Source organism: Carassius gibelio, chromosome A5 (assembly GCF_023724105.1).
Source record: "Carassius gibelio isolate Cgi1373 ecotype wild population from Czech Republic chromosome A5, carGib1.2-hapl.c, whole genome shotgun sequence".
Classification (NCBI taxonomy): Eukaryota; Metazoa; Chordata; class Actinopteri; order Cypriniformes; family Cyprinidae; genus Carassius; species Carassius gibelio.
Window position 1 is genome coordinate 36780159 of NC_068375.1, and position 22630 is coordinate 36802788.

General features: G+C 36.3%; 2 protein-coding genes across 2 annotated transcripts in view; both read left to right on the forward strand.

Annotated features, from left to right (window-relative positions):
* Positions 1 to 481: 481 nt before the first annotated feature.
* LOC128014835 (excitatory amino acid transporter 1) lies at positions 482 to 19244 on the forward strand. Its single transcript, XM_052598504.1, has 10 exons — positions 482 to 649; positions 2195 to 2452; positions 2875 to 3012; positions 11561 to 11765; positions 11849 to 11891; positions 11991 to 12262; positions 13317 to 13550; positions 15076 to 15270; positions 15630 to 15764; positions 18372 to 19244. Exons 2-10 carry the CDS (start codon positions 2272 to 2274, stop codon positions 18580 to 18582), a joined length of 1614 nt encoding a protein of 537 aa, XP_052454464.1. The 5' UTR covers positions 482 to 649; positions 2195 to 2271; the 3' UTR covers positions 18583 to 19244.
* A 3032-nt stretch (positions 19245 to 22276) lies between these two features.
* Positions 22277 to 22630, forward strand: part of LOC128014836 (nipped-B-like protein A) — a 36360-nt gene continuing 36006 nt past the window's right edge. Inside the window, exon 1 of the mRNA XM_052598505.1 lies at positions 22277 to 22624. The gene's annotated coding sequence lies outside the window, so the exon portion shown is untranslated. The remainder of the gene's footprint in view (positions 22625 to 22630) is intronic.

Here is a 22630-nt window from a genome sequence, read left to right on the forward strand (position 1 = left end):
CCATTTATTGATGTAATGACCATTTTCCACAATCCAAACAGTTTCTGAAATAAAATCATGTCACTCCTACATTTGTTTTTCTGTTGGAAACCTTGCTTGCCTCAATATGTCAGACTATGGGTAGTGAAACGGGTTATGATTACTAGTAGTGCCCACAAGTTTGTACAAGACCTGATTATCATGTTCCGGACGACTTTTCAAAACAGTTCAAAGAGCACCTCAAAGATGTTCATATTAGGTGATCAAATTATTTTTTTGTCACACCTTATATTTTTATTAATTTTTCACACAGAGTGGTCTCAGACCATGTGGATGCTACTTGAAAACAAACACATGCTTTTCCCTCCATCTCTTGATCGAAAGTGGGAGGAGCTCTTTCTAAAGCCCCTCCCACATTGACGCTGGCAGCTCCTCCTTCTCTGAAGTGTGTGAAAGAGCTTCTTTCTTTCAGCATGCTCCGCCCCTTCTCATCTTCCCTCCACTCTTATTGGTTCTCCCCTGTCCTTCTCACTCACACCCTTCATGCATACAGTGTCGGTTCCTTCTAAACTCTTGCAACTTTCTTTCTAAGTACACACTTCTCTCCAGACTCTCAGCATCGTAGAGGATCTTCGGCATAGGAAGGGTTGGACCGAATCCTGTATTTGATGTGAGTAACATGTTTTTGTTCTAAATGTTGGAGTTTTTTCAGACCATGTGGGTCGGAGTGTGTGAGAGTGAGAGCAGCAGTGTTTGGTCTGGCTGTGATCCTAGCACACGTGGAAAGATAGCAGAAGTACTCAGAAGTGTTTGAGCTTCAGAGACCTGTGCTCATGTCACTTGTAACGAAATCAATGTGACATATGTTTGCATTGTGGCTGCATCTTTGCAAACCGTACGAGAAGTCATTACCGAGAGGGACTCTGACTCAAATGAACATGCATTTGGATACACTGGATATGTAACAGTTATCTAAAAAATAGAATCCAAGAATTTAAATCCTACATTCTTCAAAATGAAGGTTCTTTATTAGCGTCACTGGTTCCAGGAGACACCTTAAACATCCATAGAACCTTTCTATTGCACATAGTGGAAAAATGTTCTTTAGATTATCAAACGTTTTTCACACTGAGAAAAAAAAATTCTTTTTAAGAACTATTCACTGAAAGGTTCTTGAATTGAGTTTATAATAATAATAAAAACTGTTTCTACTGGTGTAGAAACAATTTTCAATAAGAAATAGCTTGTAAATATCACAAATAATTAGAGAAAATATTGAGTTTAATTAAATGTACAATTTTAAAATAGAAAAAGTGAAACAATATTTTCTGGTAAAATACACACTGAATTTATTTTATTTTTTTGACAGTTTAGATTTGTTTTAAGTGTTTTAGTTTTAGGCTAGAATCTTTATTATTGTTGTTCATACTTCAGGTTAGTGGTTTGTTAAAAAAACATTATTACTATTACTATTATATACATGCAGAGTTGATATAAAATCTTGCAATTACATTTCTTCAAGATGTGATTCATGATTTTCAATTGATGGATGATAATGCAAGCTAAAATTCGATCGTTTAATCTCATTTGATTTGCAAACACCTACCATAAAAAAATAAAATAAATAAATAAATATATATATATATATATATATATATATATATATATATATGGTGTAGAAACAATTTTCACACAGAAATTGCTTGTAAATTCCACAATCTACTGCAAAGAAAAAGCAAGTAACACCCTAAATAAAAAAAAAATAAAAATAAGTAAAAGAATAATAAAATTTTATTTTCTTGGAAAGCTTACTTCAATGAATAGTAATTTTTTTAAAGTATGAAAAATAATTTGTACAGTATAGTGATCCAAACACAATAGCATCTCCTCACCACATCCTAGAACTGTTGCGGTAACTTTTGTACCATAAACACTATGCTGTAAAAATGATTTTATGTTGTAAATTAGTATTTTTATTACAAGAAAATACTATTTCAGTATATCTACTTTCTAAAATTTAATTCAATGTTACTTGCTCTTTCATTGTAATTCTTTGTAAAATTTACTAGTAAATGTAACAATTGTTGCAATGTAAAACCTACACCAATTTTTTTTGGTGCACTCATATTTTCTTCAGAAAATGTAAAAATCTAGTTACCACTCGTATTACTTGGCTCTTGTATTAGAGAGGTGACCTGCATGTTGTTCTCTGCAGTTATCACCTGAAGCGGAGTGTTTCCTGTTGATCGTCCAGTGGTGTGTGGTGTGTCCGGTGTGGCGCCTCCTCCAGGCATGACTCAGAGTAACGGCGAGACGCGTCTGCAGCGCAGCCGAGTACAGCAGCTGCGGGACGGCATCACAGAGCGCTCACAGCGGGCGCGTAACACCGTACAGAACATCAGCACTGATGACGTCAAAGGCTGCTTCATGCGCAATGCCTTCGTCATCCTCACAATCCTTGCCGTCATCGTTGGTGAGATGATATGGAGATGATTGTGTGTGTCTACTACTCTGAAAAGGAAAAGCACACACAATTTTAGATTTACAATAGAATATTTATAATTGAATCAAAATAAATACATTTTTAAAAAATTCAAGTAAATAAGAGAGCAAAAATGGCATACAATTGAACAAAAGTACAAAAATTTAAGAATATAGCTTTTCTTTAGGTTGGTTCTGATAAAGACAGTATCATGCTCTGACTTTAGCACTGACAACACACAGAGTACTACACACTTAGAATATTTTACAATCATGACATTTATTTTTTACGTCTCCTGTTTTAGTGCATAACAAACGTTCCATAAACACTCCAGCTAAAAAAAAAAAAAAAAGCTAAATGGAAAAAGTATTTTTTACAGACCAATTAAAGTTGCATGTGTGTTTCTCTCGCAGGTATCATTCTGGGATTCGGACTGCGGCCGTATAAGATGTCCTATCGACAGGTGAAGTACTTCTCCTTCCCCGGAGAGCTGCTGATGAGAATGCTGCAGATGCTGGTGCTCCCCCTGCTGGTGTCCAGTTTAATTACAGGTACGGTGCCACCAGGCACTGACCAGACATGGGCAACTCTACCAGCTAAAGCCAGAACTGCATGAGTCTGAGATAAGCACATGATGCTGTAATGATTTTTCAGCTGTAAATGTATTTGCAAATTGCTTTTAAAGATACCATATACGCCTAAGAATATAATAGTTTTAAAAAGATCTTCAGCATGGCTCTTCCAGCTTCTAGGCTTGTTTTGCTTCAAAATAAATCTTAAGGATGGTTAGCATAGGTTCTCTAAGGGGTACAACCCGTTTAAAGAAACAGAGGCAGGTGAGAGTGTGTGGGGTCAGTGCTTTGATGCTCGCTTTCCAAACAGACAAGAGGTCAGAGGTCAAAGTGACCATACAGAGAAATGAACAACGGCTCCTTTCAGTCAGCTCTCTGTCTCTCACACACACACACTTTCTGTATAAATAGCATTTGCTGCTTTCCAAATAAAGCTGCAGATAGTTTCCAGGCAGATTGATGGCAGCTGTACAGATTTATGGATTGCCTATTGAACAAACAGCTTATATAGAATAAAAAAGACAATGCTTTGATAGTTAAACAGCTGCTTTTATGCTATAAAGTCCACATGAAAAAGCATTCACGAGTTATTTCACTAACACGAGTGAAACATGATATTCAACAAGAAAAACTATGACTTGATTTTATATAGAAAAAATAGAGCGGATTGTGAAAAGTGGTTGTTATATACCAGAATGGAGTCCGATGGCTGGAGCGAAGGGGTTAAAAAGTAAAAGATATTCATGATTCCCTCAGAAAAGGAAAGAGGTGGAGCACATTATTACATTTTGATAAAAGATGATTAAAACAAATAGTTTTTTCTTTGGAATAATGTTGACTTCTTTGGAATGTAATTTACAATAGGACCAGAAATGTGTATTAAGTAAATAGAGTCTGTTTTAGTTTAATATTGACTTATTGCAACATACATAATAGCAGCTGTCTTTAAAGATCGTCTCAGATGTACGCTGTTTTCTTGCTCTGTCTTGCACACAGTGACACCGGAGAGGTCCATTCAGATCAAACACTCTAAACATAAACACACACACACACGTGGTGTATTAAAGCATGTCATGGGGTCAACCAAATCTGTTAAAGACAAAACAAGGACAAACTTTAGAGACGACCAGTGACACTAATTTGAAGATCTGACAAATTATTTTATAGTGACTGAATTCAGCTACTTTTATCATTATGCCCACAACCATCATTTTAGTCAATGAGATTCTAGTTTGCTAAATATAATCCACCTTTAAATCTATGATATGCTGACCTTTAGAGATGGTTTGAATCTGGTTTTGTCCACTATGTAAAAAACATAAGCCAAGTTTCTTAGAAAGTAGTACCAAGCCTTTCCTCAAAATTTTAGAAATTACTCAAATTACCCGCTGCATCTTCATATTTAAGTTCAGAGCTCCAAATATTTCTTGATGGACCATGATTTAGTTTATCAGTAAATTCTGGCTGTTCACTGATGGCCATGGAGAGTAAGCTCTCATTAGAAAGTTTCTTTGTGAGGGTCACACACACTTTCTCTTTGAAGACTGTGTATGTGTGTGTGTGTGTATGTGAGGTAATTACTCTGTAGTATAGGAGAATAAGACTTTATAAGACTCATGCAGGGGAAATCATTGTCACCATGGAGAGGAGAACTAATGAGAGCAGCAGGACAAGAACATGACCTGTGCTGAAGGTTCCCAGGCCACTGTGGGGTGTAAAGCTGAGGGGGTTTATGGGGTTGGGGGCCGTGAGATCACTACTTAGGATCCCACATGCACACACACATACACCATACACAATAATGGAAGACATACATGGTTCAATACAATGGCTGTTTCAGTCCTATAGAGAGAAATGCTGAATGGCAGTCGTGGTCCGTGACCTTCAGGAAATATACTGTCTGACTGCTATACAAGCTATTGTTGTTGAGCATCAATGTAGAGACTTTCTTTCTTTCTTTGCAGCTCCAATCAAAAGATTAGACACACTAAATTTGACTGATTTTATGCTTGGTCTAAAAGCTCCGACTTAAATTACTTTTGTAGACGATCATAAATTGTACTTCCTTTAAAACTATTGACTGATGTGTGAAGGAAAATCTGCCAAAAAACTCAAATATAAGAGAGGTCACTACATTATTCCAATACTACATACGGTCACACTTTATTTTAGGGTCCAATTCTCACTATTAACTAACCATTAACTATGACTTTTGCCTCAATTAACTCCTTATTTGCTGGTTATTAATAGTTTATAAGGTAGTTGTTAAGTTTAGGGTATTGGGTAGGATTATAGATGTCATGCATTATATGTACTTTATAAGCACTAATAAACAGCAAATATGTTAATAATACACATGCTAATAAGCAACTACTTATTAGTGTGAATTGGACCCTATACTAAAGTGTTACCCTACATACTATACTATATATTCCTATAAGATTTTTTTTTTTTTCAGAAAAATGTTAAGCATCACAGTTTTCAATATTTGTAATAGTAAGAAATGTTTATTGAGTAGAAAGTCAGCAAATTATAATAATTTCTGAAGGATCATGTGACACTGAAGACTGGAGTAATGATGCTGAAAATTCAGCTTTGAATCACAGAAATAAATTACATTTTAAAATAGATTACAATAGAAAACAATTATTTTAAATTGTAAAAATGTTATCAAAATTTACAGTTTTATTTCTGATCAGATAAATGCAGCCTTCATCAGCATTAAACATTAAAAAAATAGCTAACACATTATTTTGAGGATCAATTCTCACTATTAACTAGTTGTTTATTATCATGGATATCACTGGCATATTGGCTGTTTATTAGTACTTATAAAGCACATATTAATACTGAAAAACTACAGACTACTCTTATCTAACTCTGATTACGATTCATTGAACGGCTACAGGATGTCCGGTCAGAATATTAGGTCTCACACCAGGGATGTACTTCAGTATGATTTATTGTGTAAAAATGTGTGTGGTTTTGTAAATATAAAAAAAGTATGCAAATATTTAGAAATGAATGAATACACATTAACAGATATTTAAAGCACTACTTGAATAATCTTAAGTAACAGCCTTGTAAATTATATATTAGAGAACTTAACATGTAGTAAGCAATATAATATAGATACAAATAAGAATCTTAGTTCTATGCAATGATCATACTACTGCACTTCGTGTCTAGGTCACACGCCTAAATCGTCAGGTGAACAAGCCCAAATATGTTCCCTGAGATGTGTTACAAGTCTACGCATTATAGCTTAATATACAATATAACATTAAATACTCTTATCAAACAAATAACACAGGAATATTTCACTTTCGAGGGGTGGTCTTTATTACAGCTGCCCCCAAATTCACAAGGTGAATTTGAACAACAGGAAAGGCCTTACTAAGTATTGTAATATGATTCGGTCAAAGGAGGTAAGCAGATGATCTTGGTCCCTGGCCTTAGGTAAGTTCTGTCCTTCACTTAGATCTCAGCTGATCTGACTCTGTTATGCTTCCCAGGGAAAACCTGTTCCCAGCATCCACCGAAACGTGGGGCATTGGGTGGATTGAACATAAACCTGATTTGCTGGCTTGTAAGTTGAGCTTGGAGCTCAGGTTGAAGAGCAGCATAGGCATCCTGAAGCTCCCTTTCCCCACCTTTGAAATTAATTCCCTGGTCTGACAGGATTTCATGGGGTTTCCCTCATCAAGCAATAAACCAACGAAGGGCCATCAGGAATGAATCACTTTCCATACTTGAAGATGATCCCCCAACATTTCTCATTTCTCCGTCCTACCTTTAGAGATGGGGACCAAAGCAGTCTATCCCTGTTGAATAGAAAACTGGCTGGTGAATTCTCAACCTGACAGGTGGGAGGTCTGCCATCCTGGGAGGATGCGGTTTAGCCACCCATTTTTGGCATTCAGTACATTGGCGTTGGTGATGTTTGAAGTGCTGCTCATCCTCTTCATACCCAGTATTTCCTTCTGAGATCCTCAAACACCCTCTCTGTTCCAGAGTGATGCAAATGGTCATCGTACTCTTTAATAATTAGTTTGGTGAGCGGGTGATGTGGGTTAAGGACAATGGGATAAATGGTATCCTCGTTTAGTTGACTGATATGTAGGAGGCGACCACCAACCCAAATGAGATTTGTGCTGATATCTAGTTCGGGGTCTAGGCAAAGCAGTCGGCTATTTCTTGGTTGAGATTTACCCAATTTCAAGTACAATATCTGATCTGGGAATGATTCTGCCTGGGTCTGTCGGAGGGCTGTGAGCTCAGCTTCTATACAGTATTCTGCAGTTGCAATGGAGGGAGAGATTTTAGCTGATGGTTGTATGGGAGCATTTAAGTAGTCACTGTAGGTGCAAAATTGATGAGGATCTGACAGTGACAGAGCAGAGGTTAACAGTCCACAAAAGGTTGACCCTTTTAGCTCACCGTCTTGACATACGTGGGCTAATGGTGGCATCTCTGGCCAGCTGTCTGGTCTTTTTTTGTCTGAGGAATGCTAAGCCTTGGTTCCATCTGCTGTCTTTGTTGAAATCAGAGAAAGACTTTCCTCTTTTCCTCTTGGCATCTTCTGGGTTGATGGATGACCGTACGTACATAACGCCAGGTGTCAGATATAGTCAAGTCCTGTACTTCTGCCACTCTTTTCCCCACAAACACCATTAAGCGACAGGAATCTGACTGTGATCTAGAACGTGCTTCTGTAAAGAAAACAAGGCGCAACATGGACTGCAAATGGTCCCAAAAGGCAGTACCTGCCATTCGTAGATATCTGGGATTCTGTCTCTCTGCATGTCTCTCCAGATGTATCTCAGCAGTGGTTTATCTTGCGGCAAGAGGTGCACTTGATGGAACATGCCACGTAAGTCACTACTGATGTCAACAGAGTGCTCCCGGAAACGCAGAAGGCCTGCCAGGAGAGATGGACTGAGTGTTGGACCAGGTAACAGGAGCTTGTTCAGATTATGCCCTTGAAATGAGAATGAACAGTTAAAGACCACTCTGTTCTTCCCATTATGCTGCACCATGTGGCGTGGGGTGTACCAGGCTTCCTTTGACTTGGCTCCTGACTAAGTTTGACAACATACCCAGCTTGTACTAGTCTGGTCAGCTCCTCTTGGTATGCTGCAGCTAGAACAGGGTCTCTTTCCAGCGGTTTCTCGATTCCCCTTAACTGAGGCAAGACAGCTTCCTTAGGTGTGTAGAGACGAGGCATGTCTTGACACGTAGAAGAGGAGTGGCGTATCGATGGACACCATTAATCTCCACTCTCACTGTGTTTTCTTGCAGAAGCTGAATGAAATCTTTGTCTTGGAGTGACCTGATGATCACCTTTTCACTCTGGTAGGGTAGAAAATCCATTTGTCACAGTCTCTCCACATTTGCATAAAGGTCATTGACAGGCCGCAGCAAGATGAAGAAGCATTGATCAGGGGAAAGATGACTGCTCAATTTTTCAATTGGACCCTGCAGTGTCCATTTTAGACATGCTCTTACTGTTGCTGGCCTGCTAGGGGGCCCCAGTTGGACTGGTTCTATTGGTGTAAGGAGGTGGGGGCAGTCAGAGCCAGAACCTTGTCCAGCTGTTGTAGAGGTAACCCTGAAAGATGCTTACATTTCCATTGCAGGACACTGACTGGGTGTGTATGTTCTGCCAGACCGAGTGCTTTGGCTGTGAAGGCATTACAGATTTTGTAAGCTTTGCTGGGGTCAACAGTTTGGGACAGAGTAAAAGTCACTGCCGCCCTGTGAATGACCTGGGTATCCTTACTCACTGTACGGAGTACAAGGTCTTCTTGCTCCCCCACAAGTCTTAATTTCTGCACTTCAGCATGCAGAATTATGGTCCGCTTGTAGAGAGGGTGGTGATGGCATTGGTGTAGTGACTGACTCAGGTGGAGATCTCCGCTTTGATTTCAAGCTTTGAAGCTCATGCCAAAATGCAGCATTCAGTTGATGCATCTCTTGGAATGCTGAAATGATTTCAGGTAACTGGCTGGATTGTTGATGCAAGGCTGGGTTCTCCCTCTACATCTCCTTTAACATGTCTGTAAGCTCTTGCAGCTGTTTCACTTGCCTTTGCAATACTGCATTCTCCTCTCTCAGCTTCTCAGAAGTACTGTCCCATTAAGGTGCAGCTGTGGCCTTATGGTCAGAGAGCTGGACTAGTTAGCAGAAGGTCGCCGGTTCGAGTCAGGTGGAGATCAGGAGTTGTAGGTGGGAGGGAGTGAATGAACAGCGCTCTCTTCCACCCTCAATACCCATGGCTTCTACGCAGGATGGAGGGTTAACTCGTCTCCTTGGTCACACAGCATGGACTTCTCTTTCTGGGTGAGACATGTCTGTAGTAATCTACACATCCTGTTTGAAAGACCATGAAAACTGCTGACTACTTTTGTCTAAGTCTGATTCTGATTTATTGAACGGCTACAGGATGTCCGGTCAGAATATTAGGTCTCACAACAGGGATGTACATCAGGGTGAGTTATTGTGGAAAGATGTGTGTGGTTCTGTAAATATAAAACATTATACAAATATAAATAAATGAATGAATAGACATTAACAGATCTTTAAAGCACCACTTCGATACTCTTAAGTAACAGCCTTGTAAATTATATATTAGAGAACTTAGCATGAATTAAACAATATAAATATAATATAGATACAAATATGAATCTTAGTTCTATAAAATGATCGCAGTACTGCACTTTGTGTCTAGCTCACACGCCTAAATCGTCAGGTGAACAAGCACAAACATGTTCCCTGAGATGCGTTTCAAGTCTATATTAACACACATACACATCCAGCCTAAATACTGTGTTGTTTTCTGCACTGCAGAACGTTTTGGAACATTCCAAATCATGAACACAGGCGGGAGGGTTCGGAAGAGTTCATTTTCAAGGGGTGGCCCTTTATTTCAAATACCTTATTCTGAATGACCACATTTTAGATCCCGTAGGGCTGGGCGGTATATCGAGTTTGTATGATATATTGATATTTTCTTTATAAGCGATTCAATATGAGGCAATACTGTTTATATCGATATACAGTAGTTTAATACGACAGCATCTGAAAAATAAAGCTGAGGACACAGACTGAGCTGCTGCGGAGAAAGTGCTTAATCCAATTTGTTCTTAACATGCGGCAAGCTTCACATTAAGGCCTTTAAAAACTGGTAAGACATAATTTAGTTTCGCAGTAGTTTAAATGACTCGGCCCATCATACGTTTAGAAAGAAAGACAAATAAGAAAATATTTAAAATGTTTCCGTCAGAAGTGCATGAGCCTTCTGATCTGGGTTTCTCCACTAAACTTCAGTGAACGAGCACTACCTCACACATGTGTGCCAAACAGACAAAGCTCAATTAAACAGGAACGCTATAATTATAATCACACAAGTAAGTCTATTTTTATGATAGCACTGACTGTAAAGAGACTGCAATGGAATAATCCAAATAGCCTAACACAACTCTGTGCTTTTGTTCTCATTTATTTTCATTTTTAGTTTAGTGAATTTAACTTCTGCTTTAAAAGCCTTATTTTTGTTTTTAGATTGTAATGTAATGTGATTTAACCCTTTTTTTGCACAATATAAAGGCTTACATGGTTACATTAACTTAATTTGTTTTCATAGCCTTTAATATGTGTTCTTTTATTGGACAACATTGGGTAAGTGAAAAAGATAGATATTAAATTACAGATTTCTTTTTTTTTTTTTTTACTACAAAAATCTCGCCCAGCCTACTTAAAGCTGCAGTAGGTAACTTTTGTAAAAATATATTTTTTACATATTTATTAAACCTGTCATTATGTCCTGACAGTAGAATATGAGACAGATAATCTGTGAAAAAAATCAAGCTCCTCTGGCTCCTCTCAGTGTCCTATTGCCATTTGCAGAAAGCCATCCGCTCCCGGTAAAAAACAACCAATCAGAGCTGCGGTCCGTAACTTTGTTTGTGTTCAAAATGTAGAAAAACGTATATAATAAGCGAGTACACCATGAATCCATTTTCCAAACCGTGTTTTTAGCTTGTCCTGAATCACTAGGGTACACCTATAATAAGTGTTTATATTCGGACTATTTTAGATTGCTTCGGGGGTACCGCGGCGGAGTAACCCAGTACCTTTGTGATTCTTCATAGACATAAACAGAGAGAAGTAGTTCCGGCTACGATGTTCTTCCGCAAGACGCAAGCAGTTCTGTTTATTAACCGCTAGAGCGTCAAAAGTTACCTACCGCAGCTTTAATCGTAGCCCATACCTAAATGTAACAACTACTATGCAAACTATTAATAAGCAGCAAATGAGGAGTTTGTTGAGGCAAAAGTCAAAGTCAATAGTTAGTTAATCTTACGAATCCTAAACTTTTGAACTCTAGTGTAGAATGAGCATGTGTCTGTCACTGTATTTCAAATATATGCTGTTGCTGTCAGGGGATTTCTTCATTACTATAGACACTATATGCATTATAATAGGCATTACTATAATATTGGAGTCTGATGTCACCTGTGTGCAGGTATGGCCGCTCTGGACAGTCGAGCTTCAGGGAAGATGGGTATGAGAGCTGTAGTTTACTACACCACCACCACTATCATCGCTGTATTCATCGGGATTGTCATGGTGCTCATCATCCACCCGGGAAGAGGCTCTAAAGACGAATTCACCAAACAGGAGAAGATAGAACAAGTCAGTCCAGCAGATGCCTTCCTTGATCTGATCAGGTATGAAGTTCATATTTAATTAAAATTTGTATTACCTTTGTTTTAGTTTTTTTTATAACTTTATATTCATATTTTTTTAACAGAAACATGTTTCCTCCTAATTTAGTGCAAGCATGTACGCAACAGGTAATGTTTTAAAACAAGTTTTTAATGCACAAGTACTACAAAAAATCTAGCTGATAAACACAACCAAGTTACTGTTTCTATTCTCTCTACCCTCCTCAGTTTAAAACTCAATATGCCAAGCGAGTGGTCACAGTTAAAGTTCTGGTAAACGAGACATTGTTCAGTTTGAATAACGGGTCGCAGGGACTCAAACGTGAGGAGGTGATACCAGTGCTGGGAACGGTTAATGGCATCAACGCGCTTGGACTCGTGGTCTTCTCCATGTGCTTTGGCTTCATCATTGGGAACATGAAGGAACAGGGTCAGCCACTACGGGATTTCTTTGACTGTCTTAATGAAGCCATCATGAGGCTTGTTGCCATTATCATGTGGTGAGTGATTTAGAGAGGAAAAGTTTTCAGCTTTGAGCACATTACCAACTTGGTTTTCATAAACAGAGGTTTTTTTTTTTTTTTTAAGTTCATGAAAACCATATGATAAACAAGGTCATGGCCCGCCAGACTGTTTTTGTGGTTATAATTTCAGACTAACTGAAACAATAGCAATTGAAACATTATGAAATTGGAGGAAAGAGTAAAAAAAATTGGCACTTATATAATAAATAATGGAATAATGAATTACTCTGCTAAGAAACCAACAGAGAAATCAATCTTTTCATTAATTTTGCAGTTAGAAATGGTCTAAAATCTTAATGAATTGTTAGCATTGACTGACAGTTTAAATGGCAACTTAATATAGGTTCAGTTTATTTAATATACTGTATATGGCAATTTATCAGTCAGAATTTCAATTTGTGTCTCTACATAAACAAAAAATGCTTAATAACTCAATAATTTAGTAAAGACCACAACAACTTAAGTTGTAACTTTAAACCTGGTTGCTTTTGTAGTTCATTTTATTATACATTTGTTCCTAATTTGATGCTTTCGCTCTCTGCTAATCATGACTGTATTTGTGTCATAAATATCACAAGAATATTTATGCTAGTTCTTGCCAGTTAAAGTACACACAAAGAAGATTTAATAGCATAAAAACATCAAAGCATGGTTCCCGGTTCATCTAGAATCTGACAGGGCCGAAAAAACGACATGTCATGCAGTAAGGAAGTCAGTTGTGATCACAATAAACGGTTCTGAACGATTCACTGATTGAATGAATCTGATTCAAAACCTGCTAACTCACGGTTGAGTTTGAATCTGTTGTGTGAATCTTTTTTTACTGACTCGATTAAAAAGAATTGATGAAACTGAATCATACAAATGCCTTAACAACTGTCAGATATCGTGTTGCTAGATTATAAATTGTTACACCTTTAAGTCGCAGTCTAAAGTGCCACAAGACAAAACATGACCATAGAAAAACACTTTATAATCCTAGGTTTTTTCTGTAACGGTAATAAATATCTAATGTGTTTTCCCACCTCAGGTACGCTCCTCTCGGCATACTGTTCCTGATTGCTGGAAAAATTGTTGAGATGGATGATATATCAGAAATGGGAGGCCAGTTGGGCATGTACACCATCACAGTCATCATTGGCCTAATGATACATGCAATCATCGTACTGCCTTCGCTTTACTTCCTTGTGACACGTAAAAATCCATTCGTGTTCATCGCTGGACTTCTGCAAGCCCTGGTCACTGCACTAGGTACCTCATCCAGGTGAGCTTTTAAATTTAAATACATTTAAAATGTATATATTTCATTTAACACAGAGCTTGCTTCATCTCAATATGGATATCACTGAAAATAATGAGAAGATGTAGATTCAGTAGCCGCTCTGAACAATTATATTCAGTAAATGAATCATCAAACGGATTCAAACCAGAAACTTATTGAGCTATGTATTATGGTGATATTTTGGTTTTTGTTTCATCACATTAAGCACTAACTGTGAACTCACATTAATAACACAAGTAAATGTAATTTATTTTGCAGTAGCAGAGAATGTGAGTTTTACAACATGCTTAAAAGGGTTAGTTCACTCAAAAAAATGAAATGCATTAATGACTCACCCATAAATTACTCACCCTCAAGTCATTCTAGGTGTATATGACTTTCAGATGAATCCAGTTATATAAAAAATTGTCTTTCAAGCTGTTTCATGGAACTCAGTAGGTGTTGCGTGCATCAGTCCAAAAGAAGTTAAATAAAAAGTGCCCATCCATAAAAAAAAAGTGTCTCATGGAGCTCCGAGGGGTGAACAAAGGCTTAGTGAATAAATGCATTTTTGTAAGAAAAATATCCATATTTAAAACGTTATAATCACTTTAATGTAGTTTGAGCTCACTGTTGTACACGGAAGCAGCTCTGGGCGGATGATGTATGAGGTCGGGATTGCGCATGCTTCGTTCAAAAGTGACGAACGCAGAAATGCAGTGGAGAGATCAAAACAATGGTCACTAATTAGAAGTTTCAAACAAGGATTTGTATAGAAGAATGTCGAAGGATTTCGATATAAGTCAAGAGGAGACTTATATCGAAATAAGTAGCCATGTGAGACTCTTTTTATGGAGGGGCACTTTTTATTTACCGTATTTTTCAGACTATAAGTCGCACCTAAGTATAAGTCGCATCAGTCCAAAAATACGTCATGATGAGGAAAAAAACATATAAGTCGCACTGGACTATAAGTTGCATTTATTTAAAACCAAGAACCAAGAGAAAACATTATCGTCTATAGCCGCGAGAGGGCGCTGTAGACATCAAATTAATTTTGATAAATAAGTTGCACCTGACTATAAGTCGCAGAATCTGCCAAACTATGAAAAAAAAGTGCGACTTATAGTCCGGAAAGTATGGTAACTTTTTTTTGGACTGATGCATGAAACACCTGCTCAGTGACATTAAACAGCTTGAAAGATCAAAGACAATTTTTTTTATATAACTCTGACTGGATTCATCTGAAAGAAGAATGTCATATACACCTAAGATGACTTGAGGGTGAGTAATTTATGGGCTAATTGTCATTTTTGGGTGAACTAACCCTTTAATATTTACACATGCTGTTCATTACATGCTGTTCGTTTATTTTCTCATTTGGAACATTTATTTATTTTTGGTGCCTTTTGGACCCTGACAGGCCGTTGTGACTCACCACTAAAAAAAGATTGTCAACATTTTGCAACATTTTCCTTTCATGTACATTTTCAAGTTTTAAATACAATGAGAATTTATCTCTCCCTAGCTCTGCCACCCTGCCCATCACCTTCAGGTGTCTAGAGGAAAATAACCATGTGGATAAACGTGTAACCCGTTTTGTGCTGCCTGTTGGAGCGACAATAAACATGGATGGCACTGCTCTGTACGAGGCTCTGGCTGCCATCTTCATTGCACAAGTCAATGACATGGATTTGAACTTTGGAGAGATCCTGACCATCAGGTACAGTTAGGACAAAAAAAGCACATTTATTGAGTTAAGTCAAGACACCAAAAAACATTTGAACTAATATAACCACAGTACATTAAGACTAAACATTTTGTATTACAAGTGTTCTGAAATGTTAATATTTAAATATGCAAATTAGGTGTTGTCTTATTTAAAATGCACTATTTTGCATACATTTGCAGAACAAAAATATGAACGGTGAATAAAGCCAGGCTCAATGTTTTTGTTTTTCAAACAATGACTTTGTCTGTAGTGTTTTGCCTTAAATTTAATTGATTTCTCACACTATTAAATTATCTATCTTACTGAAACCAAAAATGATTATTGAATGCATGCTTTGTATAATTTGAAAGCATCACAGCAACAGCAGCCAGCATTGGTGCAGCTGGGATCCCTCAGGCTGGCCTGGTTACAATGGTCATAGTGCTGACCTCTGTAGGACTGCCCACTGATGACATCACTCTAATCATCGCTGTTGATTGGTTCCTGTGAGTATTTTTAGTATTATTATTATTTTATTTTTTTAAGTATTATGACAAATGTTGATTATTCCCCATACTTAAATTTTGCACATTAATCTGGTAGAGGAGAAGGTATTTGGAGAACTACAGTCATCAGTTTTAACAAACAGACAAGATTTCCCACTGTTACACTGTTCAAGTAATCGTGTACTTGTTCTGTGCGATTGTACTGTATGCGGATGAAGTTGAACAAATTAATATCTAACTTTATATAAAGCGCTGGGTGATATATTTACATATTTTACTAAAAATTTAAAACTAAATGGGCAGTAAAGATTGGCTATAAAGTTTATATTTATTTACCTGAGTGTACTGTTTATATGTGAATAAAGTTTGATATAATTACTGTATATCCAACTTTGTGTCTTACTGTAAAGAGCTACAGATGTGATAAGGTTGGATATTATTATTGTAGTTGTATAATTTGGAGTTTTGGAATTTGAATGTAATACTTGAGTAATGTGTTCAGTTATAGGAGTTCTGCAAATAATTAGTAAAGATGAATTCTGTACTAAGCTGAAGACCATAAAAGAAAAGTGTTATAATAATCAATACGTGAAGTGACTCCAATCTGTTCAACAAAATACTGTGTGAGATAATATCAAATGTCATGCTCAAATCAAGGAAAATAAGTATAGATAGAAGTCCTTAATCAGCAGCTGCCAATAAATCACTGAAAATCATAACCAATGCAGTCTCAACCAGAGGTGTAAAAAGTACTCAAAAATTTTACTCAAGTGAAAGTACAAGTACTCAGTGAAATTTTTACTCAATTAAAAGTACAAGTATCTGGTCAAAATAATACTTGAGTTAAAGTAAAAAATACAACTTTAAATTGTACTCAAGTACTAAAAAAGTAGAAGTACTTTTTTTCTGACAGACAATAAAAAAATGAAGGGAGAGAAAGAAAAAAAAATGCAATGGCACAGGTCAAACATGTATACAGCAACAATTAAAATGAAACCCATCGGAACACCAAAAATAAATAAATAAATAAATAAAAATACAGGGAAAGGGATTAAAAGAAAACTCCATTTCCAACCTCATCCTATATGACTTTCATTTATCAGATGAATGCAAACTAAGAGTTTTAGAAAAAATAAATGTCTCTTTATATAATGCAAGTGTATGGGACATACAAAAATGACACTTCAAAAACTATACACAAAGAGAATATGACAGTTACTCATTCAACCACTGTTAATGAATCACTGTCTTGTGTGAAACGAAGAAAAATTCAAATCCCAATATTTTAATCTTGACCGTCAAGTTCACTTTGTGTGGTTTCTGAAGTGGTCCTGTCCCCTTGCATTATATGGACTAAAAATCTATGCTTGTGTTCATGTGAAGAAAGAAAGTCATGAACATCTGGGATGACAGAGGTATGACAGAGGGTCAGTTAATGGTGAGAGAATTTCATTTTTGGGTGAACTATCCCTCTGAAGAGCAAGATGTGATGGAGAGACTAGAAATATATTCCAGACAGAATACAAGAATGTGCTAAATTAATGAGGAGAGTCATAGAATTAAAACATACAACGTTCACGTTTTTAAAGGCCACTTTATTTGTGTTGTCTATTAACGTCACTGTCTAAAAGGTCAATTAATCTTTTAAATGTTTATTTGGGGCATTTTTTGAGTTTTTTTCTTTCTTAGCAAATATTGATAAATAATTATTTGTGACTAATTACAATACAACTGAGCTTTAAAGGACACCAACATACGATCTGATAAAGACACAGTGGAAGAATTACACGTAAACAACGCACAAGAACCAGTGTATGACCTTTTAAAAGGGGTAGGTGAATTTATAAATTGTTTTAAACCAAAGCTGTCTAGGCAAAAATCCCTTGTAGATATGATACCTGCATATCAATAAGAATATTAAAATCCCCAAGCAAAATCATACTAGGAGACAATGAACAAAGATAAGTTAAAAAGGCAAAAAGTTCATGAAGAAAAACAGAAATGACTTTAGGAGGACAGTATACAGTTGCAAGAATTGTAGGAATTGACCCATTAATTTGCAGAGCTACTGACTTAAATTAAGAAAAATTTCCAGGTATAAGCATAACATATTCTATCTTTCATACTCCATTATACATAATCTAACTGTACATGGCCATGCAATGTCTGCTTCCAATGAGTTAAGGATGCATTGAGCAATACACCCATATTCTATAACATGTCCTTGCAACCTTTAGTCTCACCGCATTCAGAGCAAAACAGCAGTTGTTGAATTCAAGTTGGGATTATGTGCTGGTTAAAGGAGCATACAGAACAGAAGAGGCATTGTGAGGCTTAGAGGAGGCCTCAGACTCTGAGGAACCTTTATACTAGGAAAGATGGGTCAGCAAAAACACACAAGATGGAGGAACTGTTTTTCTTAAACGGAAACTACATGAGGCCCTCCGAACACAACAAAAGGCTCATGTGACATCCAGATGTGTAAACCAGAGATTGAATCCCCATGATGAGGAGATGACTTTGATAAGAAGTTGTGGTATACTTGGACCAAGCACAGCATACTTCCACCATGAAAATGAATCTGTTTGTTTTCATCTGCTATTTCAGAGATCGGCTGCGCACCACCACTAATGTTTTGGGCGACTCCATTGGGGCTGGCATCGTGGAGCACCTGTCACGTCACGAGCTGCATGCTACTGACCCCGAGATCGGAAACTCTGTAGTGGAGGAGATCGAAACTAAGAAATCATATCAGCTCATTTCTCAGGAGAGCGATTGTGATAATGCCAAGATCCGTGACAGTGAGACCAAAATGTAACCGCCTGTTTCCTGGTGAAAAACTGGAGTTTTGGTACCAATACTAGTGACTTAGTCAGACACTAGTCTGATATTCATCTCAAATCTTTTTATATGCCTGTGAAAGACATCCAAATGTGTTGATGTTCAAGCAGAGATGGACATGTGTGGTCCACTGTTGTCATCTTTGAATTGTTTTATTGTAATGGAATAGATTTGATTTCATTAGACAAAATTTGATTAATTTTCTAGATGCAGGTTTGTTTTTATTAATTCAAGAGAAACTGAAAGTCATTATGGAAATCATTTGTTCACAAAGCTTCTAATTGTGCTGGGACAATAAACTGATTTTGAATAAACAAAATGATTCCAAAGGATTTTAAAAAAGAAGTAAAAGGTAAAAATAAGCTTTTTTCAACTGGTTATAAACCACATGGGATGTCTTGGCAGCCTATGTTGGAAATTGAGGCTGTGAGTCCAGAAACAACAGTATAGTGCAGTAAATGTTTCCATTTTACACCGTTACATCAGCCTTTATCTGTAAAATAAGCTGGAATCTGTGAAGTCACTCAGACCATGCATGATTTGTTTTTGAAAACAAGTCATTAAACTGATGTAATCATCTTATTTCAAGACTTTTATAGATGACTGTCAGTTTGAACAAAATAAAGAAATATAGAAATACCTTTTTTTTGGTCTGGCCTGCTCACATTACAGTTTTGTTCTTAGGATGCACACTTAACAGGTTAGTGATTCTTATCATACATATTTTTTTACCCTCTGCAGTGAATGGGTAGTTGAAACAGCTGATAAAAACATCAAAATAATCCACATGACTCCAGTCTATCAATTAATGTCTGTCCATATTTCTCTCCTTATTGATACAAGATATTTTTTTCACTGGAGAAAGCAATAATATAAATAGAGAATTCATATTTTTCCTAAAGCAACAGTTTGAAGTTAAAAACATCATCTTTGCATATGTGTTTCTTACAAAAACACAGCTTTTCACTTCACAAGAGATGTTCATTGATGGACTGGACATGGATTATTTGTGGATTATTGAGATGTTTTTATCAGCTGTTTGGAGTCTCATTCTGATGGCACCCATTCACTGCAGATGATCCACTGGTGAGCAAGTGATGAAATAAAAAAATTATCTAAATCTGCTCCCATGAAGGAAGAATACATTATCAGAAAATTTCATTTTTTTAACACATAATCAATTTGAAATGGCATTATAGAAGTTAAATGGTATATTCTTAATGTAACAACCCAGTCCTGCAGAATTTGTCATTATCTGCCTTTGAATGGCTCATCCTTGAAATTTCTCAATCCCTCACTACTCTACTAAACTTATAAAGTACATGTTACCGTCTTGGATAGAATGCGTGTCTAATCTAATCTCTGTTCATGTCAAGACCTCATTGACACAATTCTATCATGTCCTTCTTGAACTGTTCCAGTAGTCTTGAGGCGAGTATGAGCATAATTTGACATTTTTCAGAACATAATAAAATCTCTTATAATTTTTATACATAGATATGCTCTGAACAGTTAATGAGAAAACAGTAGCCTCAAAATTTTTGACATGTATTCCAAACTAAAAACAATCAATGAATGTCAGTGCATACTGTACTGTATATAACAAGATTATTTACATAGGCATGGAAAATAAAAAGATTTTAAAATATAGTCTAACATTTACTTGATTTTACATGATTTTATGCAGTTACTTAGACAAAAACTAATGGTTTTTAGTTTGGACTTGAATACCACTAGGATATATATGACATTTAATTAGTTATTGGAAGTCACAGTATTAAAGCTCTTTTATTAAATATAGCCACACAGAAATACTTCTCTTTTGAAGACAAAGAAATCCAAAGAAAGTCGTTAATAAACTACAAGTGTGCCCGCTGCTGGCCTTAATCGTTATACTAAGTCGCCATCCAGTGGTGAGAAGTGAAACTACAGAAAGGCTCAAAGGACAGGGCTCTAGGTCAAGTTATTATCCAGAAGTACCTACAAGAATATTAAGACTGCTAAAACACATTTTGGTTTTAGGACAACTTTGATGAATGGTTTTGATTGATCCAATTCAAATGTTGTTGACTGCTGTATATACACACACACACACACACACACATACATAGACACACAGTACTGCACAAAAGTCTTAGACCATTAGTATTTTCACCAACAAAAAATGTTTTTAAGCCAGTTTTTTTCCTTCTTTTGCTACATTCAGTCAGTAGGAAATATCGGTTTACATTTCCAAACATTAATTTTGCCATTAATAGTAAGAATCCAGTGAATTTTATGTTTGCACAAGGAGTCTGACTGCAGCCAGTGATCTGATCTCACCATGATCCAGTCTGTCTGGGATTACATGAAGAAACAAAAAACTGAGGCAGACTAAATCCAGAAAAAATAAACGCCAATTTTGCCAAAATGCTTGAAGAAACCTTCCTGCAAAGCAACAATACTGTTAAAAGTTTGTCACTTGTGTAAACAGGGTTTAAAATGAGGATGCTTTCAAAAATAATGTCATAAATAGATTTTATAAATAACTTCTATTAACTAAATCAAATCAGAATTTATTGTGACCACCCTTTTTGTTAAAGCATCTTTTGTCCTAGGTGCACCTGCACATAGTTTTTGAGGTAGCTTTGCAGGAAGGTTTCCCGAAGTGTCTTGGAGACATTGCCACAGTTCTTCTGTATTTAGTGTGTCTCACTTTTTTTGTTTCTTCATGTAATCCCATACGGACTGATGATGGTGAAATCAGAACACTGGCTGTCGTCAGACTCCTTCTGCATACAAAAATCTCACTTTATTATTACAATTAGTGGCAAAAGGAATATTTGGAAATGTAAACTGATATTTCCTACTGACACACTAAAGCAAAAGATAGAAATAACTAGCTTAAACCATTTTTTGTTGTTGGTGAAAATACTATTGGCCTAATACTTTTGCACACTACTGTATATGTCATACAACACATTTTTACTCTAGATTTTTTTATATCCACATCAATACATATCATGTAATAGCGTTATTTACAATGCTATTTAGAATTAATATTCATTATACGTTGTATGTATGTATGTATGTATGTATATATATATATATATATATATATATATATATATATATATATATATATATATATATGTGTGTGTGTGTGTGTGTGTGTGTGTGTGTGTGTGTGTGTGTATTATATACATGATGTACAGCTTTATCTGGTTTGGTTTCTGTATGTTTTTATAATTTTCTCTTCTGTTAAGCACTTTGGCCAGCCTTGTGGCTGTTGTAAATGTGCTATACAAATAAAATGAACTTGAAGTATTTTGCATAATACTGTAATGTTTATATAAAAAAGATTTATACATTAATATATATTATAAATACATGCATATGTATGTTTGAATTATGTGTATTGTAAAATAATATAAATAATATTGTGAATAACACTATTACATGATGTGTAATGATGACGATGCCAACTAATAAAAAAAAAAAACTATATATATATATATATATATATATATATATATATATATATATATATATATCTTAAAAAAGAAGACTTTAATCGCTCAAGAATTTTGTTGTACGTGTTGTTCGTAACCTGATGTAAAAAATTAAAAGAAAAAAAAGACTGGAAAATAATAACGTTATTTGTGTTTCCGGTCAACCTACAATTCCCTCTGACTAGCGACAAAGCGTCAGTTGTGAGGCTTTTGTTGGCAAACAAAGACGTGAGCAAATATGTTTTGCGAACATTGAGGCGATGTGTTAAGTTAAAGAGGAGCTGAATTAAACTCGGTTCAATTAATAAATATATTTAAAGTGTGATGAGAGAAAGCCTGACCTCCCCCACCCCGGATAAAGATAGAGTTGACTTGTTGTTAGCTGGCTCGGCTAATCAGACCCCGCTAGCTCGCGCTGATCTGTTTATAGCAGAAAGGGGGAGCCAGAGACTCACAGCAGACCGACAACCAACCTCTCATCCCAACAGTCCCCTTATTTTTTCTTCTTTGAAGTTACCCCAAGCTAAGGTAAAT

Excerpts from the sequence above, each read along its gene's own strand:
- LOC128014835 (XM_052598504.1), top strand. The coding sequence starts at position 2,272 with ATGACTCAGAGTAACGGCGAGACGCGTCTGCAGCGCAGCCGAGTACAG. Across the intron at positions 2,453-2,874 it reads AATCCTTGCCGTCATCGTTG|GTATCATTCTGGGATTCGGA; the intron begins GTGAGATGATAT and ends TTTCTCTCGCAG. Across the intron at positions 11,892-11,990 it reads TGCAAGCATGTACGCAACAG|TTTAAAACTCAATATGCCAA; the intron begins GTAATGTTTTAA and ends TACCCTCCTCAG.